The 27,260-nt window shown below is 41.9% G+C and overlaps 2 protein-coding genes across 4 annotated transcripts; one reads left to right on the top strand and one right to left on the bottom strand.

Annotated features, from left to right (window-relative positions):
- Window positions 1-244: 244 nt before the first annotated feature.
- Window positions 245-26,955, bottom strand: LRRC34 (leucine rich repeat containing 34). 3 transcript variants are annotated; one of them, XM_068954495.1, is made up of 16 exons: window positions 26,917-26,955; window positions 21,958-22,052; window positions 20,559-20,810; window positions 20,335-20,410; window positions 16,121-16,225; window positions 15,286-15,404; window positions 14,261-14,382; window positions 14,047-14,111; window positions 13,286-13,369; window positions 11,487-11,615; window positions 9,637-9,732; window positions 7,901-8,055; window positions 7,646-7,801; window positions 6,063-6,189; window positions 5,580-5,779; window positions 245-433 (listed from the first exon to the last, which is right to left on the bottom strand). In XM_068954495.1, the coding sequence occupies exons 6-16, from the start codon at window positions 15,399-15,401 to the stop codon at window positions 418-420; spliced, it is 1,266 nt and encodes a 421-aa protein (XP_068810596.1). In that variant the 5' UTR covers window positions 15,402-15,404; window positions 16,121-16,225; window positions 20,335-20,410; window positions 20,559-20,810; window positions 21,958-22,052; window positions 26,917-26,955; the 3' UTR covers window positions 245-417. The 3 variants fall into 3 exon arrangements, with proteins under 3 accessions (XP_068810596.1, XP_068810597.1, XP_009672035.2); XM_068954496.1 differs by lacking the exons at window positions 21,958-22,052; window positions 26,917-26,955 and having other exon boundaries at window positions 20,559-21,056; XM_009673740.2 differs by lacking the exons at window positions 20,335-20,410; window positions 20,559-20,810; window positions 21,958-22,052; window positions 26,917-26,955 and adding an exon at window positions 17,891-18,471.
- LRRIQ4 (leucine rich repeats and IQ motif containing 4) lies at window positions 16,888-26,922 on the top strand. Its single transcript, XM_068954503.1, is given in 6 exon segments — window positions 16,888-17,838; window positions 18,483-19,591; window positions 21,054-21,227; window positions 21,886-22,034; window positions 22,187-22,442; window positions 23,470-26,922. Coding segments are annotated over 6 exon segments (1,881 nt in total). The 5' UTR covers window positions 16,888-17,813; the 3' UTR covers window positions 23,638-26,922.
- Window positions 26,956-27,260: the final 305 nt, after the last annotated feature.

The following is a 27,260-nucleotide window of genomic DNA, read 5'->3' as shown; positions in this document are numbered from 1 at the left end:
GAACTTCTGCTTCTTGATCGTGTTTTATACTTAACATTACTGTTAAAGTCTACTATGCATAACATGAAGTACATCCCTGCTCCCCAGAAATATTCTTATTGCAGGCATCTATAACTGTGTTCACTGAAGCAGATTCTTGCCGTTCCTTTCTGACCTTTATTTGCTTTGCTCATCTGTACTACAACATTTATGAACAGCTGATGTCTTTATAATGCTGGCAAAGGACAATGGATGAAGTTCTCTGATTTTCTGTTAGGCATCCATTCAGGCCCCCTTCCCCCCACCACTTTTTTAAGCTTTTTTTTCTGTTGTTGATGTAATACCTGAAGGATTCCTTTGTCAGCTCCATTTACAACTGAAGAGTCGGAGAGCAGGATCCTGACTCTATGTAACAAAAGTAGCTTGTCCTGAGGTTCCTCATTGCTTTTTCTGTCTGAAAAGATAGTAAAATCTTTGGATAGACATAGCTTCAGTCATGAGTACTGCAAAAAGAACAACATTCTGCGATTAATAAAATTCATATTTAAAAATCAGTGGAAGATGAACTAATGATATGCTGCTGTTACCTGAGGAAAAGTACCTGAAGGTTAACATGTCCAGGATATATGATCACAAGAGAAAATTGGTTCTGGGAAAAAAAATTCACATTCCTACATAGAAAATGCATTCCATAACAATGTTTGTTTGGACTATTTTATATTTCTAAAATTATAGCTTATTACTGTATTCTTAGACTTCAGACTTTTTAAAAAATACAGTGCTTAGATTTATACAGGATCTTGTTTAGATACTTATAACAGTAACACTTGCTTTATTACTCATTTAATTTTCTTTATAGACAAGAAGATAGTCATTATTTTTTACAAGACAATTTTAACCTTTCTTAATAGAATACACAGGCTTGTAGTTTTGTCTTGGAGCAATAATTTAGTGACCTGCACTCTCGAGTCCCCATCTGAGAGTCTTGATTCTTATCCTCATCTTTTGTGAGGATATCTCAGCTGCTGAGGTATGATCTCCTTTAACTGTATTCATTTACTAGAATATAGATTTTAGATATATAATTTGTAGGAGTGTTCAGGCTAGGTGCTGTAGGACCTGAAGAGGCAGGTCTGTACTGTATCTTTTGCTGATAGATGCATGGAAATCAGCTGCATATCTGATTCATAGGCTTAAGGGTTCCACATTCGTTTTGGAGGTACAAGATATAAAACAGTATTGATAATTTGTATGAGGGATTAATAGGGGAAAACACAAAATCATTTCAGGCATACTTCTTCCTGAGACCTACCTGCAAAATGAAGAGGGAGTACGAATAATTCTGGTATCAGTAATTCAGAGAAAATCACGTGATTTCTGTCGGCGAGACCATCGTTTCATACTATCTCAGTCACGTTTGCACTGAAGTCGGTGCAAGTTTTGCCTGAATAGGTTATCTGCCTCTAGAAATTTATGAATTGGCCGTTCTGAAATACTTACGCTATAATAACTCTTTGTTAACTCACTTGCTTCAGAATTTGTGCCTAGATGTAGGCACAGAGCATGGCAACTTTTTTGAGTAATATGTTTGAAGAAATGTTCAAGTATGGACAAGTCCCATGTAAAGGATTCCAGAGCTGTGATCTTGAAGAGGCTATTGATAAAGCCTTACAGAACTAAGTTCAGATAAGAACTAATAACTGATTCTTGGTTAAGTTATTTTTGAAGCATCTTTTATGTATATACAATTTTTCCTCTTATTTGTATATAGCTCAACTCTCAATTTTATAATCCCTTGGGAAGGGAGGGAGTTGTACATATTTAGCTGTAGTGCTTTATGTTACACTTACTTTAATAAACTTGTTTTGTAATTTTCCCTCACCTTGTGTCTGCTGTTTATAACTACAAGGGGTAGCAATCAGAGGAAGAGGGAAGGAGTCTAACATAACCACCACCAAAGTAGCCAGTCACAAGGACACAAGGCAGCCCTTTTCACAGCATACTAAGAGAGCAAGGATTACTGCGTTTTCTTCTTGGCAGAAAAAATACCTGATTCTTCTGAGAAAAGATGTTTTGGGTCTGCTCAATTTAACTTAAACAGGAGCTTTATTCTAAATGCAAATCTAGTGTAATTGCTCTTGAGAATGGTGAAAGGTTAATTCCACCCCCCCCCCACACACACACACACACACCATGGTGGTTTGGAGATTTCTGGGGGTTTTTAACACAGTGCTTTGAAGATGTACCTTTATGCTAAAATAGCTATTAGAGGAATTCCTCTAATATCAGAATGCGTATCTTATTTTCTTTTTAGAAAGTTGCGGTGTTTTACAGAAGGTGGTATTTATGTCTGGTGGCTAGAACACAGAAGGACTCAATGGACCTGGGTTCTACCACTGGTCTACTGGATTGGTCATTTTCTGTCCCCTTTTAAATGGGGCCAAAATACTGCTTTTCTGCAAGGTGCTGTGAGTTCTGGAGGCAGATTCCCTTCCCCCCCCCCCCCCAAAAAAAAAAAAAGGATTATTTTTGCTTTGGCTACTAGAATAACTTATTTGCAAGAACATAGTAGTGGACAATGTACATTAAACACTGTAAATTCTCATTCAAAAGAATCCAAGATGCTTCTTTTAACAGTGTGAGGGCTTGGTTATCAGAGAAAGAAAAGCAATAACGTCCCTGGTATCAGCCTCTTCAAGCAATACAATATTTTACATAATTATCTTAGTTTGCAGGAAGCTGTTTATATAAAATTCAGTAAGAATTACTCTGCAGCCCTTTCTTACAAAGGACTAAGAAAGTAAACTATAACACGTAAGCTATTTTTGTTGATAATATCAATAAAGCAGAATGCTTTCATGGGCCAAACATCTTGCTGTTAAGTAAGCATTCAGGTAGAGTAAAAATATTTCAGAAAAATATGCCAGCACTCTTCAAAGTAGGTGCCATTTATCCTGTGATATTTTGTGTATGACACTGCCATCGTACCTAATCGACTCAAAATAAAACACTGCTGTCGGTGTAGTCCTAGTTCCCTGTTATCACAGCAGTTTGACAGAACAGCTAATACTATTCATAAATGTAATTTAAGACTTAATTTGAGCAATGAAATTAGCCTGGAGTTAATATACAGGACAAGGGAAGGAAAGATACGTAGGAAACTTTTACCTAAGTATAACTCTCATACTGATTTTTCTAGCAAGAAATTCTGTAATCAAAGTCCAGTACTGAGAACACTCTCTCTTTAGAGTATCGAAGAATAATCTGCAATGCTCCAAGAAGCAACACTGGGGGGGAAGGGGGGGGAGATAATCCAGACCCATATTACAGCATACCTACTCTATAATAAAGAATTTAATATAATATAAATAGGTTAAATATTTTATATAAAACAATTTTGATAGCATGCAGATTTTTCTCAAACAATAAGTTCTGTGTATCAACTTTTTTCATTGCACTGTTCTTCCTGTGCAACAACAGTTAAAATCCAGAATAGGGCTCCCACACCTGTGACCCATGGACTTTGTGCTGAACAGGATGATCACAAGTTATGGGTCCCTACACAGGCCACAGACATAATTCATTTCTAGGCTCCTGCTATGCATCCACCTTTTGCAAGTCACATCTGATAAGCTGCTCTGTGAAGAGAACATGAGGACTTCTGCTCCGGAGGGTAAAGTAAGCTTGATTACATCTCATACCTGGCTCTGGCAGGCTGGAAGGTTGAGGGAGCAGAGGGAATCCTTCCTCCCTGTTAACTTGTGCGTAGTAAAACAACTGTTAACTACCCTGCAGGGTCACCTCTAAGTCCCTTAATGACACTGAGAGCTTTTTGGAGCAACAGGATGTGACTAATTTGTGTTCTAAAAGGGGGTAGATGGCTGGGTACAACAGCTGTTAGCACCACCTTGGCCATTTCCCCTGATAAGTGTATCCATTCACCTCCCTGGTTATATGCCACCACTATGGTAATACAGAATCAAAACAGCAGTTACATAGCTGCCTTTTAGATATATTGTTGAAATCACTTTCTTTTTTTCTCTTACTTTGCTCTCCTAGCTCTTCTGCCTGCAAACATATTTAAGGATTAATTTCTTTCTCATTCTTCATAATCATTTTTATCAGGCACATTTAGGAATACAGAAGATTGTACTAGTGAAAGTCTTTGAGCAAACCACGGCTGTCCTATTTGGTCACTTTTTCTGTTTAGGAGCATAGATTTAGTCACTTCTACGAGTATGAGCAGTGTGAGTGGAAAAAGGAAACTGAGTTATTCACAAACTCTTAAAAAGGCTGTATCCAAACCATTAAACGGTTTTTAACTATGATCATGTGCATATGTTGTCTTATTCGTGTGTCAGAGTTGCCACCTGACTACGATAAGAATGTTTTTAAGCAGTTTTCAAGGGATAGGAAAAAAAAAAAAAAAAGGATACCAGCTTTTGTTTGTTTTTCATTTGTAGTACAAGGAAGAACTACAGTCTGCAAGTTAATTAAAATATTTGTGTCAGTAAACTAGGTTCATTAGCTTTAAGTATTAGTAAAAATGTTGACGTGCCTGTGTTATTTTGGCTAAATGCTTAAGTTCAGTTACCATTGTTTAAAAAAGTAAGTCACTTTTGGAAAAACAAAAGCATGTAAACAAGCAAGTAAAAGGTGAGAGAGTATATGGAGCACACTAGAAACAAATGGATTTGCCCAAACCCCCTCAGCTTCAACACAAATCTTGTTCTACAGCATATCTGATTTGCTCTCAAGCAAAGCTGCTGCCCTGCTGCAGTCTTGACCAGAAGTTTTAATCTGTTTGATCTGCCTGGCTGTACTCCAGGCTGTAGAAACACAGTAAGATCACCTGTGGGCCCTCCCAGTTATGTTAAAGCCTGACTGCAGTCTGCAACCAGGCAGGGCAGTGGCAGCTCTTCTCTGCGGCAGCCCTAGCGAAGGGCACCCTTTGGTCGCGATGCTCTGTATGCACAGGCTCTGCTACTGCTCTGAACCAGCCCCACATCTTTTTTGAATAGGAAGCACCTTATACGATCCTAAACTGAGAGAGTCTCCTAAACAGCACTGAGTAGTTCAGCTGCTAAGAGTTAAATCCACCATCTGGGAATGCACTGCTATGGTCTGAACTCTTTATGTGACCTCTGTGGCCAGTGACTGTTTTATTTGCCATTACTGCCAGGAATGCCTAGTGCTACTCTTAGTGTTATGCCATTTTGAAAGTATTTTTCCTCTTAGTGTGTTACTCCAATAAATTCATCTATCACCAGGGAACCCTGGAACTACATCTAATCACAATAAGGCAAAAAGACAGATGTGTGCAATAGAAAGGACTGCAACAAGAGCAATGCGTTTTCATATCAAGAGGCTTTTAATAGACTGGACGTTATTTAGCATCAAATTTTAAGGTCACTGCATACTGGAGACATTTGTTTTGATATTTTAATCACTAATGCCTTTTTCAAATGTTTTTAGATTCCTTCTGGCCTCAGGGCTCTAAAGAAACAACGTGCAGCAAGTTTGACATAGTCTATTTTACTAGAAACAAGATAGGAAAACCTCAAGTATATGTGAGTGCCTCAAACTGCCATCTTACTCACAAGTATTCTGAAACAGCTCCAATTGCAAGACTGGCATTAGCATCTTTGTTCTTCATCTCCCCAAAACTTGGTGTCCAGTAGTAATGCTTCTTGAGGCCATGGGAGACCTCTGCAAGGTGAATGTGTCCATCCACTTCATATGGTTCCACATCTGTACAACTAGGTTTCAAGCGGCCAGTCTGAATTAATTCTGAAAATGCCTGAAATTAATAAAAACAGAGATCCGACATAAAACATCCTACTAGGATGCTCTACCATCCATTTGGACTACATAGAAGACACTAGAAGACAAGACAGGCTAGGCAAGTACTTGGATTGTTCCGGTCTGCTGCTGTCCAGTGAATCTCTGGTCATTAGAGCACCATATTATAATAATAAAGTAGTAAATTAAGGATCTTATTCACTAGTTGGTGTAGTCTTCCCAGTGATTATAATGAATAAATAAAACAGCCCTCTTAGAAGAGTTCAGAAGTGAACGCTTACCATACAGGTGGCTTCATCAAATTTGTTCCCCCAAATGTAAATATATGAAAGCTCCATGTTTGTTTTCATTGCATCTGAAAGAGCTACGAGTCCCTTGCCACTTACATTGTTGCTTGCTACTGATAACCTAATAAACAGAAACAATAATTATGCAAGTAGAGGCCAAAGCATTGAATTCCCATTGTTAGTTTTATATCGTTGTTAATATGCAGCAGGTCAAGTCCTATTATAAAAATCCTTCTCAGGTTGCTAAAAGCAATTTGGCCTATGGAATTATACTATTTCTCAAAACACTTCCTTGACTCACGCAGCAAGGTTATTCACTATTTATTTCTTCAGTGTCAGTGACTTACTGCATGGTGGCCAGGTCTCGTGTTTAGTCTGCTTTGAAGTCCAAGCCTTGGCGCTTACCCAGGTTAAGCTTTGATCTTTGTGAAGTGGCAGTTATTTTTATATTAGTGAACCTGGAAGGCTTTCAGAGGCACCTAGCAGCCACCACCTCCTCAATCTGCTACTTAAAACTAATGGCTTCAGGTAACACCTTTGATCAGCTTTTACAGCCTGCCAGTGCATGGTTTAATGCAGGCTACAAAATATACCCTGATAGAGAGATTATAGCTCTTCTGGGCTCGCCCAGAAGCTAACTTAAACAGAGGATTTTTTCTTAAGCGTTGAAGATCAGAATCAACAAATATAGAGCCTTATCCCTGCATGGGATCTGATTATCTTAAAAAAAAAAAAAAAATCTGAAGACTTGGAGACCTTGGTTTGTTAACCCTTGTGCAGCATGGGGCCTCTATGTTCAGAGTGCAAAAAAACCAAAAAAAAAACCAAAACGCAAAACCAAAAAAACCTCTAAAATCTAATAGCCTCTTTTTTCCCCTCTTAGACTGACTGTGAAAGCTGTGAATCAAGTGTAAAATGGTAGGAACCACTGTAAAACTGATCTAAGATTCAACCAAAAAAAGAAAAAAAACCCTGAAATGTACACACAAGCACATGTCAGACCATGCAGCAATGGATAACAGGACCCAAGATGAGAGAGAAAAAGGAAATAACATCAGTTATGAATAGGACTGGCAGTAAGGGAAGGTGAACACAAGGCCTTAGCACATTGGACTGAATGACATTTCTTGGCATAGTATTTTACTGGCAGTGCTTTAGCAAAGCCCGTTGTTTTAGCAAGCAAAGCTGCAGGGGACTTGCTTCAATTACCCAAAGACAGGCCTCCTGTGCCATTTGAAATGCATTAGTGTGTCCCGTCAAGGTCACCAGCTGCAGGTCTCCAGTAGAACCTGTGGCATACTCACCAGCACCCTTTGGACATCCCATATGCCTTAGGATGTTTCAAATGGCACAAGACACCTATGCTAAGGCAAATGAACCCCTCTCAATCTGTTTCTCACGCTCATTTTTCCCTTCTCAGTTAGACCAAAAGGTTTTGAACTTTTTGTTTGACTTCTCTATTTTGATCAGTAACATCCAAGCACTCAGTTTTGATGTCCGTTCAGTCACTGCCAAGTGTGAGTTTCTTATGGGCTCAGGGGTTACTCCTGCAGTTTCTGGGGAAGTTAAATACTAACGCTTGAAGGGTCCTGTTGCACAAAGCCAAGGCTTCACTCAGGTAGATAGCTCCATCATCTTCTATTCGGTTTGAATTGAGATCTAGGATTTGCAGGGTTTGGTTCCGTTTTAGTAGTTCTCCCAAAAACTTCACGTCATCACGAGTTATTTTATTACTAAAAGAGATGCACAGATTTTTTTTTTTTTTTTAAAGGGGATCCTAAGAAAGTAAGTGGCTAATGTTAATCAGGTCTATGTCATGTAATCACTCTTACCAGCTAAGATCAAGATATCTCAGGCTGCAGTTTTCATACAATGCCTCACATAGTCGCTCTACACCAAAGTTTTTCATTTCATGTTTGCACAAATGCAGTTCCACAAGAGAAGAGGTTCTTTTCAACATCAGAGCTATATGAACTGTGCTCTCTTCCTAAAAAGATACACTCAGTTTTATTAAACTCAACTTAGAGATAAGATCTGGTCTTGCTTCAGTAAAAGGAAGATACACAACTAACAGCAGGATTTGGTCATTAGTAGTGTTCTGTTACATTACTACAGCCATCTTAAAGATAGCCAGGAAACATTGTGATAAAGACACTGGAGGGGGAAAAAAAAAAAAAAAAGTGAAAAATACCAAAAAGATATTTGCAGATTTACAGTACTATGCATCCCTGCAAATATCAGGAGCATCAGTATTTCCAGTCGTTGCTCTTACAAAACTGTTTGAGTAAGCCTTCACTAACATTAGAAATATTTTGTCATGACACATTTACATGACTCCATTCAAAGCAACAGAATCAACTATAGGAAAAAATACGTCCTGTCACTGTAAGACATAGTAAGTTCATTTTGAAGTTGCCGCATTTAGCTAAGATAATAATTGAATTCTGAGTCAAAAATAAGGCAACAACCCATAGGCCTCAGGCAAGTGGTAAGAGTTGAAGGCGGAACTAACGGCCGGGGGAAGTCTCCCACAAATGACTGGCCAATATTTTCAATAGCAATAGTTTAAATTGACTTCCAAAACAGGGCTTAGTTAGATCAAACCCTGCCTTAGTAGAAACAAAACAACTGAAATTTGTTGAACTGTTAAAATCACTTTCAGGATATAGAAAGATCTGGCCTTCATGACCGTTTAATTACTTCATCCTGCCATCAGCAAAATACTGTGTATCTCATGAACACCTGAAAACTGCAAGTCTGGTGAAACCATCTCCACAACCAGCTCTGCAGCCAAGACTTCAGCAGGAGCCCTGATGCACAGAAGCTGCGTGACTTGTGGAGCTCTAGCTGAAACTCTTCAACATCTCTTGCATGCATGTACACATCTAATGGCCTGCAGTGCAGCCCCCAGCAACCACTGCCTTGCAGTTTCCTTTTTTAAGTGCTTGATTATTTTGGAGAGTTTTTAATCTTTGTTTTGTACGGCAAATGCATCATAGCTTTTGTATTAATCAGTTCATTAAAATTTTCAGTAAATCACCTGCTACATTCATGCTTTGAGTTCACATGATGAAACAACAAAAGCAAACAGCACACTGAATACGGCATGCTGTTAAAGTATGCCTTTCTCCTTTAGGCTGTGGGATCTCACAATTACCCTTGCATCACACAGCTCAAATAAACAGCAGTCTTGTTCTTCCCTTCATCTCCTGCTAAACAGCGTTTCTCCCTCCGTCTGCTGAACGTTGTATAAACTCTCCATGCTAGAAAAGTAGGAATACTGAGTTCATTAATATCAAGCCATCTTCGTTAGCTCATTATTTGACAAATGCATGTGTATGAAGAAAGAAAGAAAGAAAGAAAGAAAAGTTACCCTTCAGTTACACTGAAGCAGCCTATGAGCACTCACGACTTGAGGCAGAAGGAGAAAAAGAATGTTCCTGCAACCACTTACGTCACTTTGTAAGGAAGCCCGTAGTCAGGTAGTCCAGAAGTGCATAAATATATCAGTATTTACTGCATTTACGCATCTCTCCGACTGAGCTGACGCTGCAGTCTGCTTACGTACCTCTTGGCTGTACAGCAAAGGACGGTTCAGGTTTATTGCTTTAACTGATTTGTTCTGAGTCAGGACTGTTGCTATCGCTATTAAACTCTGTGTACCCTGAAAATGAAAATAAACTCTTTAGAGAAACCCATCCCATCCCATATAGCTCAAACTACAAAATTATCACGACTTCTTAGAACTGATTGTCAAATGAGGTCAGATCAGAAATACTATTACTTCTCCCTCCACGTACCTTGGAGAGATGTGAGTGCACTAGCAAGTGCTTACAGACACATAACGTACCTTCTGATAATACCAGTCTCTATGGAATAACAGAGCAGAATCAGACTGAGAGCTACAAACGACTGGCAGCTTTGGCAACTCAGAGAAGAAAAAGCAAGAATGATGCATCTCAAAGAGATATTTGTTCATTTAAATTTGATCATGTAGTTTGGTTTTCCTGATTTATGATGCAAAATCAGGAGGTCTGAGGTCTTTGGTAACAGTTTTGGCTAACTTTCGTCCGTTATGTAAATTCATATTAAATGTGAATTAATGCAGTGCAGAGATTCTAGGATACAGGCAAATCCTGACTTTTTTTTTTTAATTTCCTTCTATTTTGTTTACCAACTTATGTTACTTTACAAATACGCTTATCTACACCTGAAGCTATTTTACTTTAAATCAACTATCTATCAGCTCCCTACCAAGTATAACCATGTTATGCTTTCAAATACATCTTAGCTGCACTGACTACATTTTCCTTGTTTATGTATTTGGAAAACCCTTCATAGTTTCTAAAAGATACTTCCCATCCCAGTTTGGCAGAAAATTCTGTAATTCCTGGAAACTAATGTTTATTATAAAGTTTTAATCTAATGCCAGGTCTCTCCCTGCTTCCAGGTTATAGTCACAACATCTAGGTTACAGTCAAACTTACTCCTCCTGCCTAACTTTGTTATCTCCCCAACAGATGAATAGCTCCCCAATAGATGAATAAGAAGACTGAGTGCCCCATCTTAATTTCACTTCTAGATTGGTTAGAGCATTCTCCTGCAAGGCAAGAAACACGATCTAACTCTCTCAGGCAAGGAAAAGAACCACTTTTGCCTTCCAGCCCCCTCTGAGGCTACTACACAAGGAGAAACCTCCATCAAGCAGGTGTCTGTGCCTCAGGTCAGGAGACAGTTCAGAGCTGCAAATGCAACCTGATGCCTTAACCCCAAGTGAATTTTTAAAACCCTCCACGGACTTTTACTGGCTAGAGCAGGAAACTCCCTGCTCAGCACGTGCACCCATTCCTACCTTTCCCCACGCAGTGTAGAGGGAGTCTCAGCACCTGACTCAGGCAGGTGGCAGGTCATCTAAAATCAAATTAGGTACCATTATCCTCAATTCAGCACTGCTGTGCCTACATCCTTTGTGGACTGAGCTCTGATATGAACAACAGAGCTATGGGAAGGAATAACTTCCAGGCTTTGTAGCACTGCACAGTTCACAAAAGAGCCATCATAAAAAGAACTATTCATAAAAGTCCCTTCTTCAATGTGAACTACACAGGATTTAGACAGCATAGCAAATAGGAACAGCAGAAACAAACCTTGCAAAACATGAAAGCCAAGCACCTGAACTCTCAGGGACATAGCAGTCCTAATATATCATAAAATGTGATCTCACAGGTGCTCTATGAAACATGCCTTTCCAAGTATGCACTGCAACATTACATTTTGCGATAGCTGGAGGTAACACAGTACATGAAGTAAGTGGCAACAGATGGCATATCCCCCTAATTAAGCACTGCCAGTCCTTTGTAATACCCTCGAAATACTATTAGTTTTATGTCACTGCCGATAATTTTACTGGTTACTCACCAGATCACAGTCTCCAAGATCTAACTTCTCTAAGACTGAATTAATTTGCAGCATTGAAGCAAAGAACATCCCACCTTTGTTTCCTATTTTGTTTCCAGTCATTCTCAAGTATAGAAGTGTTTCATTCCTCTAGACAAAATAAATAAAAAGAACTCAATTCCTTTGAAATGGCCTGAACAACAACACTGTACTTTTTCCTATGAATCCTGCTAGCTGTCACACAAAGAAAAAACATCCCTGTAGAATAATAGTGTCTAGCTGATAACACTGAGCAAGCACTTGGCTCAGGGTCCCCACAGTGGAATCTAAAGCATGACAGTCTGGATGGAAAACCTGATGATTTGAGAACTTTTGTTTCTCTGATGTAAGTTCCCAAATTTCAGACTCATGAAAATATTCCAGGGAGAAATTTATGCTGAAATTGGCAGCTGAAATGCAAATTAGACCAAAATTGATTTAAATCAATTATGTGTATTTTGTACAAAAATATAATTTGTTTTTAAGAAACTAGGAGTTTGCTTTATTTTTCAGAGGCTTTTAAAGCACATGGCCCATCAAAGTTCAGTGAAGCCATTTCACTTCAGTCGTTTTGACAGTAGTACTTCCTGGCAGACAGTCAAGCCAGGGTATAAGTCTTTGCAGAACTGAAGTCTTCACTGGCAAAATAAAATTCTGCCCTGGAAGGTCTAGAAAAGTCAACATCTTTTTTTCTCCCTCCATAGAACTTCAGAGGACATCAAATATCTCATTTGGTGGATCAAGCTCTAAGTGCCATGCGCAGTAGTTTTGTATTTGTAATTCCTCAGTACCCCTGTACTCACTCGTTACTAGAGATTACAATTGATTAAATAAGAGATTACAAAATGCACAGTCCTGTGAGCAGCAGAACTAATGAAGCCTGGTTTCCTCTGGCTTTGTATGTGTCCTACATGTCTGCAGTACCCCCTCTCCCTGTTGTACCTTAGGCATCACCTCTTTCTCTCTGCCTCCTTCACCCGCGGATCCCACCTGAGCTGGCTCAGCTACAGGTGCCACCCAGCTGCTGAGCAAACCCAGGAAACACTGCTGCAGAAATGCACAAACAGTGCTGGGGGCTGCATGCAAACCCAGTGCGGTACGATCCTCTCGTAGAACCTGAGCGTTTTGGAGACTTGTCAGATTCAGCTGAAATTAGCTCAGGGTTCAAAGATCACGAAGGAGGAAGAAAGAGCTCACGCGAGTCATTTCACAAACACTGCAAGCCTTACACACAAGCCTCATTTCCTTAGGAAACCAGACTAAAAATAATAAACATGTTTTTATACTGCTACTGTGATACAAAATTTTGAAAACATGTCTCAGACATCTTGAATCAAGGCAAGTATTGACATCAGTTTCTCAAAGGGAAAAACCCATAGCATTATTGCCCAGCAGTGAGTTTTAGATCAGAAATAGGAAAGAAAAAGCAGCTTGAGCTACTGGAAATTGCGGCTGCTGAGGAAATATTTCACTTTGATGAATAAAACAGTCTCAGAATTTTCACATAGAAAAATCCAGCTATGTGATAGTTGTGATCATTAAATACTAATAGCAACAGAGGGCAACTTTCTCTTCGTCTGAAATCTGATTTCTAAAGTCCTCCTTGGGAAAACAAGTAATCACATTCTGCGAATTTCTGTGTTACAGCAATAGACTGAAGACAGAGTGACATTTCAAGTCAATTTTGATGTTGGCAGGACAGCTAGTACTGTTAATCAAAAGTAAAAATATCCAACTAGATGCCATTGTCTAGATCTCCCAGAGTACAGACTAATACTCGCCTGGAGCGCTCTCGCTATCAGCTCTGCTCCGCTTGTGCCGATATCATTAAACATCAGGTTAAGGTAGCGCAGAGTTGAGTTTTCCTTAGGAACACACAGTGGGGAAAGCAATGAGTTTTTTTTTTTTTCCAGAGAATGTCTGCAGTTTTCAAAAAGGAGATGCATTACACACACGCTTACAGCCTCTGCTTTTCAGGCAGCCCCTGATGTGGGGAAGTGGTTAAAGTATAACAAAGTACATCAGATGATGAGGGGGAGACAGAAAAACACGTAGGTTGTAGGTCCTCATAGGGCTTACCATCAGTACCTGGCTCAGAATAGCCACCTAGGTACAAACATTAACAAATTAGGCAGGTGGTCAAGCCCAGGTGCAAATCTTTAGGCATTTTGTGAACTTTTGTGAATCTAAAGCAAAGGCACAACTTGACCCTACCATCACATCCTTTGCTGAACTGAACTGTAAGCCTAAAAGCCTCCCCTGGGGAACTGTAAGCCTCCCCTGTTTATTCCACCTTTCTCTCCTCATGATACACTAGACAAACGCCAAACTACTGCCTCTTTTGCTACCAATACATGGAAAGAAATTACAAATTTCCCCAGAGAACGCAATGTGAGATTCTAGTGGGATGGATTTGGATGCGAAAGTCAAAATTAACGTCATTTTGCCAAAACAATACATTCTTGTCTCAAATACACCACAGAAAAATATTATCATAGCCAAATGAATCACAGGTCAATGACAGATGACATCATTTTGGCACCTGAAGGAATTCTGCCATGTGCTTTGCTCCATCATCAGTTAACACATTATAACGAAGGTCCAACCCTGAAAAAGATGAAGAATATGACAAACGCGTATCTACAACTAATTATCTCTAAGCAAAAAGAAATAACGATGAATTAGGGCTGAAAACAAGATGGCTTAATTTTTTTCATATATGCTTGAAATTACCGTGCTAATATGAGAAAACATACCTGTGACAAATACAGTATTTTGTAAGGTGGCAGCAAGAGCTTGAAGATCTTCATCTGTAACTCTCTGCACTGGCACTAAACGGTTATTTCCAGCTATTCTTAATGTGATCCCTTTTGTCCATCTGTTGTAACATAAAAACGTAAGGACCTCAGGAGAAGGAAAATCATACAGAAAAATGAATTCTCTCTCTAGATAAGAAGTCTATCCACGCTTGCCCTCACTGGCATGTTTCTCAGAACTGCATGCAGCTAACTTTGGTAGCACTGTGACAGACAACATGATTCAGGCTGTACATCAGCACTGTCCATTTGGATATGCTGAAGCCTCGATAGCTGCAAGACCACACTTAGCACGTGTGCACAGGAAGTAGGAAGAAGCATGATGAGGAGAGAACAGATGGAAGAAGAGCAGACTACCCTAGGAGCTTTCTCATTATGTCCTTTTCACTTGTTCCCTTTCATTTATTTACTCTATCCTGCCATCAGGACCAAAAACTACACAATTGTTTCCTTAAACCATCTTTCCTCAGGTTCTCTCTCCAGAGAACAACCGGCTTTGAGCCCAAGACCATCTATGAGAGGAAGCCCTATTTAGCCATATAACGAGATACGGTTTGGGTGGTTAATACCTTGTCAGGATTCAGAGACAGTTCAGGGAAGCATTACCAGCTGCAAGCTAACAGGATGCAGCTGGGGCTTTTTAAACAGGAGCGAGACAGAAGGAAGGGAGTTAGGATGATTAGACACTGAGTTTGGCTTCTCTAAGGGACATAAAGGCACCATCCTGTAGGTTTTTCACTTTGATTTTACTGCTTGTAAAGCTGCCTAGAAAGGATATATAGCTAAAAGTTTCTGCCAAGATGATGTCAAGATGAGTTAAATGAGAACTTCTGCAGTAAGAGCTAAGCATGATTTGTGTTCAGGCCTGAAACTGCATGAACTTTCTCATTGTTCTATTTGTGGTCCTGCTATCTTGCTGAAGGCTTTCAGAAGCATCTGAAACATGCTGTGTGTTATTTCCTTACATTTTATCATTTTTATCAGCTTCTTGAAGCATGTAAGCAATGAAGGGGTTTTCAGGCTGGCTCAACTTTTGGCAGGCCTGCAAGTACTGCTGGTGAAGATCTGGAAGAACTGACATGACCTGCTTGAAAACAAAACAAACTGTTATTGCCTGTATCGTTATGGTAGCTTAGCAACATCTCTAAGGACCCAAACTCTGTTGTGGCAGGTGCTGCATAACAATAAAAAATGGGTTGGTCCTAAAAGAGTTATACTTCTCGGTATATAACAGAAAAACAACAGATACAGCAGATAGATGGAGAAAGCATGAGAACAAAATGTAGACTTACGTATATATTTCTGATTTGCCATCACATAGAATCTGAGCCTAATACAAAATTAATATTCACAGAGACAGATTTTTCTTCCCTGTAAAAAGCTAACTCAGTGCATGCTGTGGCTGAGTAGGTCAGTACGAACAGAGGAAGGAAGGGGGGAAGCTTTGGAGTCAGGCTCAGCTTCGCTGAGACCTGCAGAGCAGCGAATCCTGCAGCAGCCAAGGGCCTCCCCTCCGCCTTGCAATATGAAAGCTGCAACCCTGAAGGGGAGCTGGCATACGAACAGCAGCTAAAGCAGAGGGTTTTGGCAGGACGTACCCCTCCGCCTGCGTGTGCTGCTCGAGCAGCGGATGGCACCGGGCAGTGCGTCGCCACGCCAACAGGTCACATCCACACGAGCTCCTAGTAAATACTAGGGTGGGATGTTCGGGCACAAAGACACAAACGCACGAGTCACTGACAAAACTGGAACAAGGAGCGGAAGTGGCTGGCCGTCTGTAAGCAGAGAAAGCGCACTTACGTCCGTTGCTAGGCCCTCCAAAACCAGGAATGAGATCCGAGACTGCGAGCCGCCTTGTCGAGTCCAGCAGCGAGCAAAGCCCTGTCCCGTTGACCACTTGCTCCCCTAGTGACGGAAACAGTTTGGGTCTGCGAACTTTATGGATGCATATAAGCTACAACCAATTCTTAAACAACCCCCTCCCCATATAAACCCAAGCTCTGTCTGGCAAGAAAAGAGAGGAGCTCTGCCCCTGCCAGCTCGGCCGAACTGCTTCGAGCTTAACATCCGATCTCAGAGCTGATCTCCACAAACTCTGGGAGGACATTGCAGCCCCGTCTTTCACGAGGACGAAGGGGTCGAGCTGAGCGCGGAGGGAGCGGGGCGCAGCAGCACGACAGCCGAGCGCCCCTCGCCCCCCGCCTCGGGGCGACGCCGAGCCGGTGGCGTCCCCTTGGCCCGGGGAGGCCCCAGCGCCCGCCGCGCGCGCGCCCCTCTCCCGCAGAGCAGAACATCCTGCTGGCTCCCGGCAAAAACCGGACCGTCGCAGCCTCCGCACGCGCATAAAATACTAGTGACCGCGACAACGCCTCGAGCGAGTCGGCGGAGAGCCGGGGGCGGCCGTGGCCCCGGTGCCCGTTCCCGTGCCTCTGGGCGGCCGCGCGGAGCCCCACGCGCCCGGCACCGTGCTCCGGCCGGGCGTCCCGGCAGCCGCCGTGGCAACGCGGCCCGCGAGGCCCGGCCGGCGTGGGAGGCGCAGCGCCCGGGGGGACGGGGGGCGCCGGGGAGGGATTTTTGTGGTACGTGGTGTTTTAAAAGCTTATGTCGAATCGCCGTGGGATGCTGGAATATTAGTCGGTCCCTAAGACAGGGATTAAGAGGCGGTAAAGCTGGCGAGGCAGCCCCAGGCACGCGGTACATCCCCTTGTCGCGCGGCTGCCGTCGCCCACGTTGCGATGAAGGCGACGCAGGTGTGACACGCGAGTTAGGAAACGTGCAGCACAGCCACAAGGTAAATGAATTTATCACCCCATCGCCCCCCCACGGCCTCATGGGGTGACATTCTTCCGCGAAACCAGCCTGACACGCACGTTTCCTCCTCAAACCCGATGCTAAGCACGAGCCCTTGGCCGCCAGCCCGCGCTGTGGTGTTCTTGGAGCCTGAGTTTGAGAGTCGCGTGCGATCCTGGGCTCTTCGCATAGCAGTTTTCTGGCTGGCGTCTCTTTTGCCCTGCCGCCAGTAAGAGGATAGGTTTGGCAGCCAAACAGAGGTGATGTTACTCACAGCCAAGCGAGTCTGTAATACCTTAATCACTTATCCCTGGGATATTTACTTAGTGGTCTGCCCGTGTTCTCAGAGGACCCTTTATAGAAATTAGCGTGGTTACACAGATTAGCAGAGTTACTTCAAAGGAGCCTGTGTCTGTCCCCTTCACTGAATAAATCCTTCTAGTGTCTTTAACCCTACCCTTGTATCCAAGGGCGGTGGGCTGGGATCTCACGTTCTCCCTGTCTCACAATATGCAGGGGTCATTCCTGAACAGGGAGCTCAAAACTAGTCAAAAAGAAAATACCTTTATACAACAGCTAAATTAGATTGTGAAACTTAGCATTGTTCTCTCCATTCCTGGTGTTCTCTCAGTTCTTCCCCCTCGCTGGGGTGACGCCTGGCCGCGGCCCACCTCTGCAGCTGTGATATCCTCCCGGCAGGAGCATGGCATCAGAGACAAGGCGGTCAGGTAGGAGCTCACGGACACCTGCCTCTTGGCTTCTGCTGCCGCTGTCTCTTACCATTTCTTAAACGCTAGCTGAAAGGTTTCTTCCATCCAGTCCTGTCGACGTCAGAGGTCAGTCAGGCAGCCACCCTTTTCTCCTGCCATTCTAGTTTCTTCTTCTGTTAAATTCTTCATTCATTCACCGTCAGCAATATTAGAAATTTAAGGGTAATATAAATATCAGCTTCGCTGGCATTTCTCCGGCTCAGAAACTACTAAGTATCATAGAAAAAGGTGCCACCTTTTCATAATAAAACTCTCACCAGTTTTACCATCAGCATAGCTGGATGGAGAACTCAGTGTTTTTAAAAATATGCCTTTAAGACTCAAGAGGGTTGCTTCATCCAGCCCCATTGAGTTTAAACAATGTCACCATCAGAATTTTGGCTTTGGGGGTACTGAAGGACATACTGTGGTTCAAAGTTGCAGTCTCATTATATGTATTCAGCTTTCGCTATCAATGAACAACAGCAGGTTTTTGCAATGGTAAAACTGAGAGTCTGCCCCTAAAGACTAAGCTCTTCCAATATTTCTTTAGAGCGGGAAGATGTTTGAGTAGTGTTGATTTTTTTATCTTTTTCTCTTCTTAAATTAAAAATAAGGAGCAGAGATGGCTGAACCTCAGCAGAGCCAGAAGTCCAGCACATGGGACGCTCATTATCCCAAAGGCAGAACTGTTCGTTTTGAGAATGACCATGTTCAGACCGCACAAGAAATACCAGTGAATGAAGTGCCAGAGAAGGAAGCTCTTTCCCCCATGCATGTCACGGACAGGATATTTTTTATTGATTTAGCCAATAAACAACAGACAACTATCCCACCAGAGGTCTTGAGTCTGGAAGATCTAGAAGAGTTGCACGTGGAAAAGAATCGGATTGAAAGCATCCCGAGAGGCATCAATCACCTGAGGAACATGAGGGTTCTCTACCTGGACCAGAATCACATACAGGACATATGTGAAGAACTGGGGGAGCTGAAATGTCTTCAGAGCTTAGATTTAAGTAACAATCCACTGTCTTACAGTTCACTGCCTGTCATCAGCAAGTTGCAGGCCCTTCGTCAGCTCAGGCTCTATAAAGTAAACTTGCATGAAATCCCAGTACAGATCTGCAAATACCTACATCATGTTGAACTGCTTGGACTCTCTGACAATAATCTAAAGTGTCTGCCCAAAGAACTAGTGAATCTGACACAACTCAGAGAAATTTACCTCCAAAAGAATAGATTTGAAAGTTTTCCCTTGGAGCTTTGTCATATGGTTAATTTAGAAATAATAGATTTGGAACAAAATCTAGTCAGTCTCATCCCAGAAGAAGCTGGCTCTTTGATAAACTTAGTTAAGTTATTTTTAGCTTTTAATAATTTGTCCTCCATTCCTGATACACTACAACACTGCCAGAAACTGGCTGTGCTGGATCTGTCTCATAATCTCCTGCACAAACTTCCCCCAGGTTTGAAGAATCTCACTGAAATGGGAGAACTTGGACTATCCGGTAACAATCTGGAAAAGCTCCCACGTGAGATTTGCTGCTGGATGTCCCTTTCCCTTCTTTACTTGAGGAACACTGGACTGCACACAGTACCAAGGTCCTTCACCAGATTAACCAGTGTCAGCATACTAGATCTGAGCGAAAATTGTTTCAATAAGATTCCTAAAAGAATGTGCGCTATGAAAAATCTGGAAATTTTGGCCCTGGATGACAATCAGATACATGAGGTATTTGTTCATTTTCATTTTTATTGTATTTCCTCCCTTTTTCAAAAGCTAAGTAAGTTCTTCATTACAGTTGAATGCCACCTTCCCCTACCAACATGGGATGGCATGTTGCACCTTGGTATCAGCCCTCTTCTGTGAGAAATTATGTTGCATTTGTTTAGGTAGTCTGTGGATTCGTTTTTCCTATTTAAATGTTTCCAGTTAGATGTAACTCCTTCCTTAGCATGCATTTACCATGCAGTATGTGGCTGTCTCATGCGCCTTAACCATTCACTGCATTTTTTCTTGAACAGTCACGTAAGTCTCCATCAAGCCTAAAAAACTCCTCACCAGGCCACTGCCTATGGAGCAATCAGTGCAGGCACATGGGTAAAACCACTCTTCTCAGCAAACGCTATATTTGCAGTGTCTCATATTATCAGTAAGGGAACACTGGTACATCCTGCACTTCAGTGCTTGCTTTGCTGTTTGCTTCCCCATTCCAGTTTGAGATTACATACAGTCTGTCTGTGAACTAAGAAATTCTTATGCACTAGCTGAAAGCTTTAGGGTACTGGAATGATTGTGAAAGCCATTAAAGCTATGGAGTCCTTTGCACCTCAATCAAACTGGCACTCAGTGAAGCAAGTGATGGTCAAGGTAGTAAAGGCTTGTTACCTAATCCTGATACGCACCAGAGCCTATCACCAACAACAGAGTATTCAAACAGGGAGAGAAAAGTAGGAATATGTGGAAACTCTGACCTGTATGTTGAGCAGTAAAGATGAAATACTGACTGAAGGGACTGGTTCAGTTGTTCTGCATCTTTTTCTGTGTACACTGGAAAATAAGAGTTACAGTTGTGTAGAATCAATGCATATCACAAACCGAAACAGAGCAGAGAGCAATTTCAAAATGGATAGGATACTGTTAATGCCTTTAACATCATTAACATTTGCTGTTCCTTTGATACTAAACAATTACGTACCCTAAAGTTGTGCTATTATAAGTAGACAATAATCCCGGACATCCTCATTTTAGAGCTCAGAACACACCTCCCTTTCCATATGATGCAGCTCTCCTTTTCCAAGGAGATTTTCACTTGTGCTATTTTCTTCTTGAAGGTTACTTTTGCAGAAGTAGTAATTCATGCAAAAGAATCACTTTCAGATTTCGGTCACTTAAACTGCTCTCCCCTGCACCAAGCATACAAAGAAAGGGAAGAAGCAGACAAATGTTCCTGCAAAGAAATAAAATTAACCGCATAAGAAAACTTTCCAGTAAAGGAAAAACGTGGATTTTTTTGCCAAAGTTTACACCATATTGTGAGATATAATGTTATATTAATGAATGGAATATTCTATGTTCATCCATCAGCATTAATGCAGCTCCACAGCTTTTTCCTAAGATAGTTCCCTAAAAATGAAATCGCAAAGATCACTGTTTTATTGACATAACGTATCTTCTTAATGACTGTGTCTAGATACCTGTGGAGGTGAAAGGATTGGCAAATCTGAAGTGCCTTGGCCTGTCTGGAAACCAATTCAGTATCTTTCCAAATGAAATCTTTCTCCTGGAGTCATTAGAGAGATTATACCTGGGGCAAGATAAAGGAATTAAATTCACAAGTCTGCCAGGAGACGTCAGGAAATTGCAGGTAGGAACAAGAGAAGGAGGAAGAGCTCGGCCTGCTGCAGCATGGCACTTCTGTGGACTTCAGCAGCTCCCAAACGCAGAACTGGAGATCCTCCTAATCTCTTAAGACAATGAACATTCAAGTAGTCCAAAGGGCGCAGCATCAGGCCAAGGCTGTCAGAATAGGCATAGCACCAAACCTCAGTGTTTGAAACCAAATTCTACCTATTTTCCTAATACCATAAATTGTCTTGCGTCAAAATCACAGATTGTGTGCTCCGAGGGCTGCAACACTGCTAACTCAATGCTTTACTGCATGACCGGTCACTGCAAGGCTTGATATAGTGGGTCACAGCAAATGTCACTTTGGTTCCTGACTCTTCCGGTTTAACCACCAGTTGGACACTTCAGTGCTCTGCTAGCACTGAGAAGTGGGAGCACAGGTAACTGAATAAGCAACAGGGAAAAAAGTAAGTGTGTCCTCAAGCCATGGCAGCGTCTATTGAAAATGCAATACGTCATAGCCAGTGTCATCTCTCTGTGCCTGTTACTCATCCCAGTGGTATCTCAGTGTTCAAACCTAATTTCTGCATGTATTAATATTCTCTGTACACTGCTTATACAACAAGCTAAAAAAAAAATCCTTTAATTATGAAAAGTCATGTACGTATATTTTCCAGAATCTGAAAGAACTGCATATAGAGAATAATCATCTGGAGTGCCTGCCTCCGGCCATCGGCTTGTTGACCCACCTGGAAATACTTGACTGTCGCAACAATCTCCTTAAATGGCTCCCAGACTCCATATGCCAAATACGAGGTGAAAAATAGTCTTTGCATTTGTGACCCTAAGGACACAAATTCCAGTAAGCATTTTAGAAAAAGGAAGAAGAGAAGGGAAGGAAGGAACGTAGCGCATAGTTCAGGACTTGTGCAGTAATTGTAAGGGAGCCAAAGAGGAGAGAAGTTAGCAGCTGGGAAGGTGGGGTTCCACCTCAGTCCTGCTCTTTGCACTGCAGCTGTCTGCTTTTCTGTGTTCAGCTCTGCAAAAGCTGCTCGTTCAGAACAATCAGCTGCATCAGCTGCCCGAGGACTTGGACAGTCTGCAGCAGCTGGAGCTGGTGCTTGTGGATGGGAATCCTATGACAGACCCTCCGATGGAAGTGTGCTGCCAGGGGACATTTGCCATCTGGGAATACTTACGGGAAAAAAGGCATAAGAACGCCATGATCTTAAAGGTACAGGTGTTAAAAAAGCCACTGCAACATACACACAAAGCTGTGGTTCTAGTAATCAGATACCTTCTGAAACAATCTACAGGGCACTCTATACAAACACCAAAAACATCTTAAAACATTGCATGCATCACCTGTCGTGGAGCAATATTTCTATTACTGATCATGCTAAGGTAGGATATAGGGAGCCATCAGGAAATACAGCATTGGGCATCACTGACAAGCATAATAAAAGGTTGCCTCTGCCCCACCATGTCACAGCGAGCAGAAAAGCCCTTATAACTGGCTACAGAGCTTTTTGTCGTTCCTTGTCCAGTGGAAGGGGAATGGTTAGTGTGTCCAAACACAAGGTGGATCTTCTAAGTCAAGGCCTGGCTTAAAGATGCAACTAGCTGCAGGTGGCATCTTGCACTCTTGCTGACTGCAGTCTGCCTGCAGAGAGTTGAAGTTCCAGTGTGCAGCCACGCGGAACAAAACACATTTTTTGTGTGTTCTTTCTTTTCCAAAAGAAGATCAGTCTGTATCACTAGTGAGCCACAGACTGAATTTGCTCAAAACAAATACTAGGCAAGAAAGAAGAGAAGGTAAACTCTCAGTCTTTGATTTTTCTGAGCCTAATTTTCTTACTCCCCTCACGCAATAATGTCTGTGATTGATTATTCTGTGAACTAATGTGTTTCTCCCAAACTGTTCTTCTGAGACTCTGGACTAAATTATGACATTTTGAGATGTGTAGACATGGTCATTCATTATTCTAATGAAAGGGTCTGGAGAACAACAGTGTTAGTGTCCTCCCGGATAAAGAATTTCCCTTGAAGAAACAGCACACAGAAAGAAGCCGGAGAATAAAAAGCCAGGTGGCTGGCAGTCCATCCTAACTGCAATGTAGTCTAATACAGAAAAAGGGGTTCTTTTGGAGAGTACAATGTGCCTGGCTTTTTGCACCAATAATAATCACCAATAATACTGTTCCACATGCTTGCTTTTACCCTCTTCCTCGAGGTAACCGGACTATTCCTCTCTTTTTCAGATCCAGAGTCTGTGGCGTGGGTTAATGGTCCGGAAGGAGATTGGATCTTTCCTGGCACTTAAGAAACTAATAAAACCAGTAAAGAAGGGAAAAAAAGGAAAAGAAAAGGGAAAGGAAAAGGAAAAGGGAAGAGAAAAGCCTGTAAAAGGAGCAAAAGGCAAAAAGTAGTATTTGTACAGCAAACGGTACAGAGCTCTTTTCAGTTACATGAAGGGCAGATGTGAGCAGAGAGAAATGAGTAAGAAACAAACAGTATTAAAGCATCTGGATCAGCAAGTACTACAATGAAAATAGATGATTTTGAGGCTTGTTTTTGTGCTTTTGTCAACTCCAGATGAATGAGGCCGATTCCGAAATATTCTGAGATTTCTCATTCTGAATGCATGTTATCTCAAAGCAGAAAGACAGCTGATTAACTAGAATTGAATCTGATCTGTAGCAGTCTGGTTCTTGGTTCTGAATTCCAAAGTATTTTACATGCACTTCTTAGAAATCTGTTTTCCAACTAGCAAGGTACGTTCATATCTAGAGTGAAAATATGGATATGTGTATCCATATACACATATCTAGAGTGAAGAAATACTTGTAGCCCCACATACCAGCAGTTATTAAATGATTTTTACATCCAGAAATGATGAATACCTTTCTTGGAAACACGGAGGAGGATGCTAGGTAGTCAGAATGTAAGCACTTCTACCAGAGCCTGTATTCTAATCTTGTCTTACACAGATGTAAAAAAAAAAAAAACAACCTTTTTAAAAAAGTATCTCTACCCTTTTGCAGAAATGTTCAAGATGTTTTGACAATCTGTAGTTATAGTAATTTGAATGACTGCAAGCTGTCAAATCCTTAGTGTTATAGCTCATCTGTGAGATATCTTGGTAAGTAACAACTTGTAAAATGTCTGTGAACAACAGGTTTATTTGAAAACAGCGAGTTTGCAGAATGCAACATTCTGCAATGATTCTGAATCCTGCTATGTAATAACATCTTTGTTATTCAAAGGAACAGTGACAGACACTCCTTGCTATACTTTTAGGATGCAAAATTGATATGTATCCGTACCGTTCTAGAGCACTTCACAGACAGCTGTTTGTCCTAGACATTCAATGTCCCTGTCTAATTTTTATTCAGTAATTGCTCAGAGCTTCCACCAACCCCTCAAGAGTTTTATCTGCAGTGGAACTAAGGCGCAGAGCCAAACTGTGACCAGCCACACTGTACAGACTCAAAAGACATGAATGGGTGGGTAGCAGAATCCCTGATTTAGCTTATTTGGCTGGTCAGAACTGTAGTTCTGCCTCCTCACTGTGTCTGAGTTGGCTCAAAGAAAGAGAAATTGGTCACTGAAGGAGGTGGTGATAGCAGGGTCACTAATACACAGCTCTTTCTACAGCTCCATCTCCAGCAGCGCTCTTCTGATTAAGACAGGCTGTATCTGCATCCTGGATACGGATCTAATTTCTGTTTGGCTGTTGAATCTGTTGATACTGAAGTCTCATTCATGCGTCTGCTAGTACGGACAGAGCTGGGGACTTTAAGCGGAGAAAAGTGGGACTGCTCTGCCTTTAATTTTCCATTTTACTAGGTAACTGATGCTGTTTTGATTGCTTGGAGGTGTCTTGTGAAATCTTTTCACCCTAAGTGAAGGCATAGAGGCATAGAGAGGATGATCCAGGCAGGGGCTACTGAGGAGGAAACCACTGGAAGAGAGAGATTTCAAGGAAGACGGAAGAGAAATGGTACATATAATAGAAGGGAATAGAGAGCTTTCTAGTGGCACGATAGGCATGACAGAATCATGGCAAAGGACTGAGAAGGGGATCATTAAAATAAAGTGGAGAGGTTACTGACAGTGAGTCTGTATTGTGCTCTGGAGAACAAGAAACCAGAGTATGTGACACAGCAAGAAACCCCAACACTGAAGTCCAGTTAAGGCAGTAAGATTACAACAGACATTTGACATTAAACATGGGCCAGCTGCTTTACTGAATTAGAAAGTGCAGTTCAATTGGGAAAGGAGTGCTTCAGAGAGATTCTCAAAGAACGGATAGAGGGTCATTTTCTCAGTTGAACCAGAGGCATATTCAAGGAGAGTCAAGCAAAGGCAAGTGACTAAGAGAAGAGGTTGGTGTGCAGGTGTTAAACAGACATGAAAGTATTCCTGCATTAGAAGTAACTCTCGCAGCTTGAGTCACTGCTTGAAAGACTCCCAGGACATTAGCCCTGAGGAAACAGAAACCAGAGCTCTGCGCTGCCTTTGAGGAATCTCTGTAGAAAACAGCTGATCACACACTGCAGCAGTTCCCTACTACCTCTGACCAGACACTCCATCTCACATTTTAAGAGCTGGGGGTGCCAAGTGCGTTTTACTGTGAAACTGAAACTGGAACGAGGAAGTCCAAGGAGATCCTCACATGAAATCATGGATTAAGCAAGGCAGCAGCAGCAGCACAGTACAGTTAGCTGCTATCTATCCCCAACCAGTCAGAAATTGATGTTGAAGGGGTCACTGAGACTGAATGCTGAATATTAACCTGCTTCTGCATGGGAGAATTTGCTGAGAGGGGTCCTAGCAAGCTAAGAGAGTGCCACTGAATGATCCTGTTGTGCTTCTCCTCCAGGAGATTGCTGCAGCATGTGGACATGCTCAGGGCTAATTGAGCAGTACTTTATCCCTCAAGCTGTCTCAGGATTTCTCTAAGACTCCTCACTCAGTGGGCAGATCTAATATCTTTACTTCCTAAAATATCTTACCAATGAATAATCCCACTGCAGTCATTGAACCCACGTGTGGGCTAACATGCTCTATGACATGAGTGATTACGCCAGGTTTTGGCTATGTTTAAGCATATCTAATAAAATCCCAAATAAGAAATTATCAAATAAAGAAAAGACGAGATACTTAAATGACCCGAGTCAGTGCTTGTTCTAATGGGTCTCGGGCACAGAGCAGAGTGCTCTGCTCCTGGCTAGATGCTGTCCCATGGCTTTGAATAACAGACATTGCTTCCCTGGGTTGATTTCTTCCAACTTTACGGCAAGGATAAGAACACTGTCTGCTTCACAAGGTGCTGTTAAAGTTAACAGATTAATCCTGAATCCTGAAATCCTGAATCCTGAAAAAGCCTGAAGGCACTAAGAGTACTCTCATGGGTTTTGATAGGGCTCTAGATCACGCTCTTAAATCTGGAGGTTTGGCTTTGTGCTGTATTTGCTAAGAGGGACAGTACAGAAGGTGCAGTCTGGGTAAGGCTGAAACAGCCCACGATAAGAAGGAACATCCCTAAGTACCCTGAAATCTTTGCACAGCCTTATCCAGAATGCATATGGATTGCTCTGCATCCAGAATTCTTGCTAATATACCAGGCTATACCTCTATTTAACCTACTCCTGCACTTCCCTTGCCCTCAAGGCCTGCAGAGACACCAATCAACTCTTTCTTACCTTCATTTCATGCTGATTCTATATCCAGGACTCATCTACACCACCAGAAGGCATCAAGGGCCAGAGCAGAGCCAGAACAGATCCCTCTGCATTCTCCTTACTGGACTAATATATAATCCTGAGTTGCTGGGATGCTTTCCAAAGCTCTCAGTTACGTAGCTTTAATACATTCATGAAGAAGCAAAAGTTTTGAGGGAGAAGAGATTAAAATTTAAAACATAGAGGATTCAAGTATTTTCATACAAAAGGCACCTTCGTTATATACACAAGGCCAGACTCGCGCTGCCCACCCATATGCAGTAGTTCATGTCAAAGCCACTTCTCTCCATTGGCAAACCTGGAGC

This window comes from Struthio camelus, chromosome 9, assembly GCF_040807025.1.
Source record: "Struthio camelus isolate bStrCam1 chromosome 9, bStrCam1.hap1, whole genome shotgun sequence".
NCBI lineage: Eukaryota > Metazoa > Chordata > Aves > Struthioniformes > Struthionidae > Struthio > Struthio camelus.
Note: the sequence above shows the minus strand (reverse complement) of the source record. Positions and strands in the feature narration are given on the sequence as shown.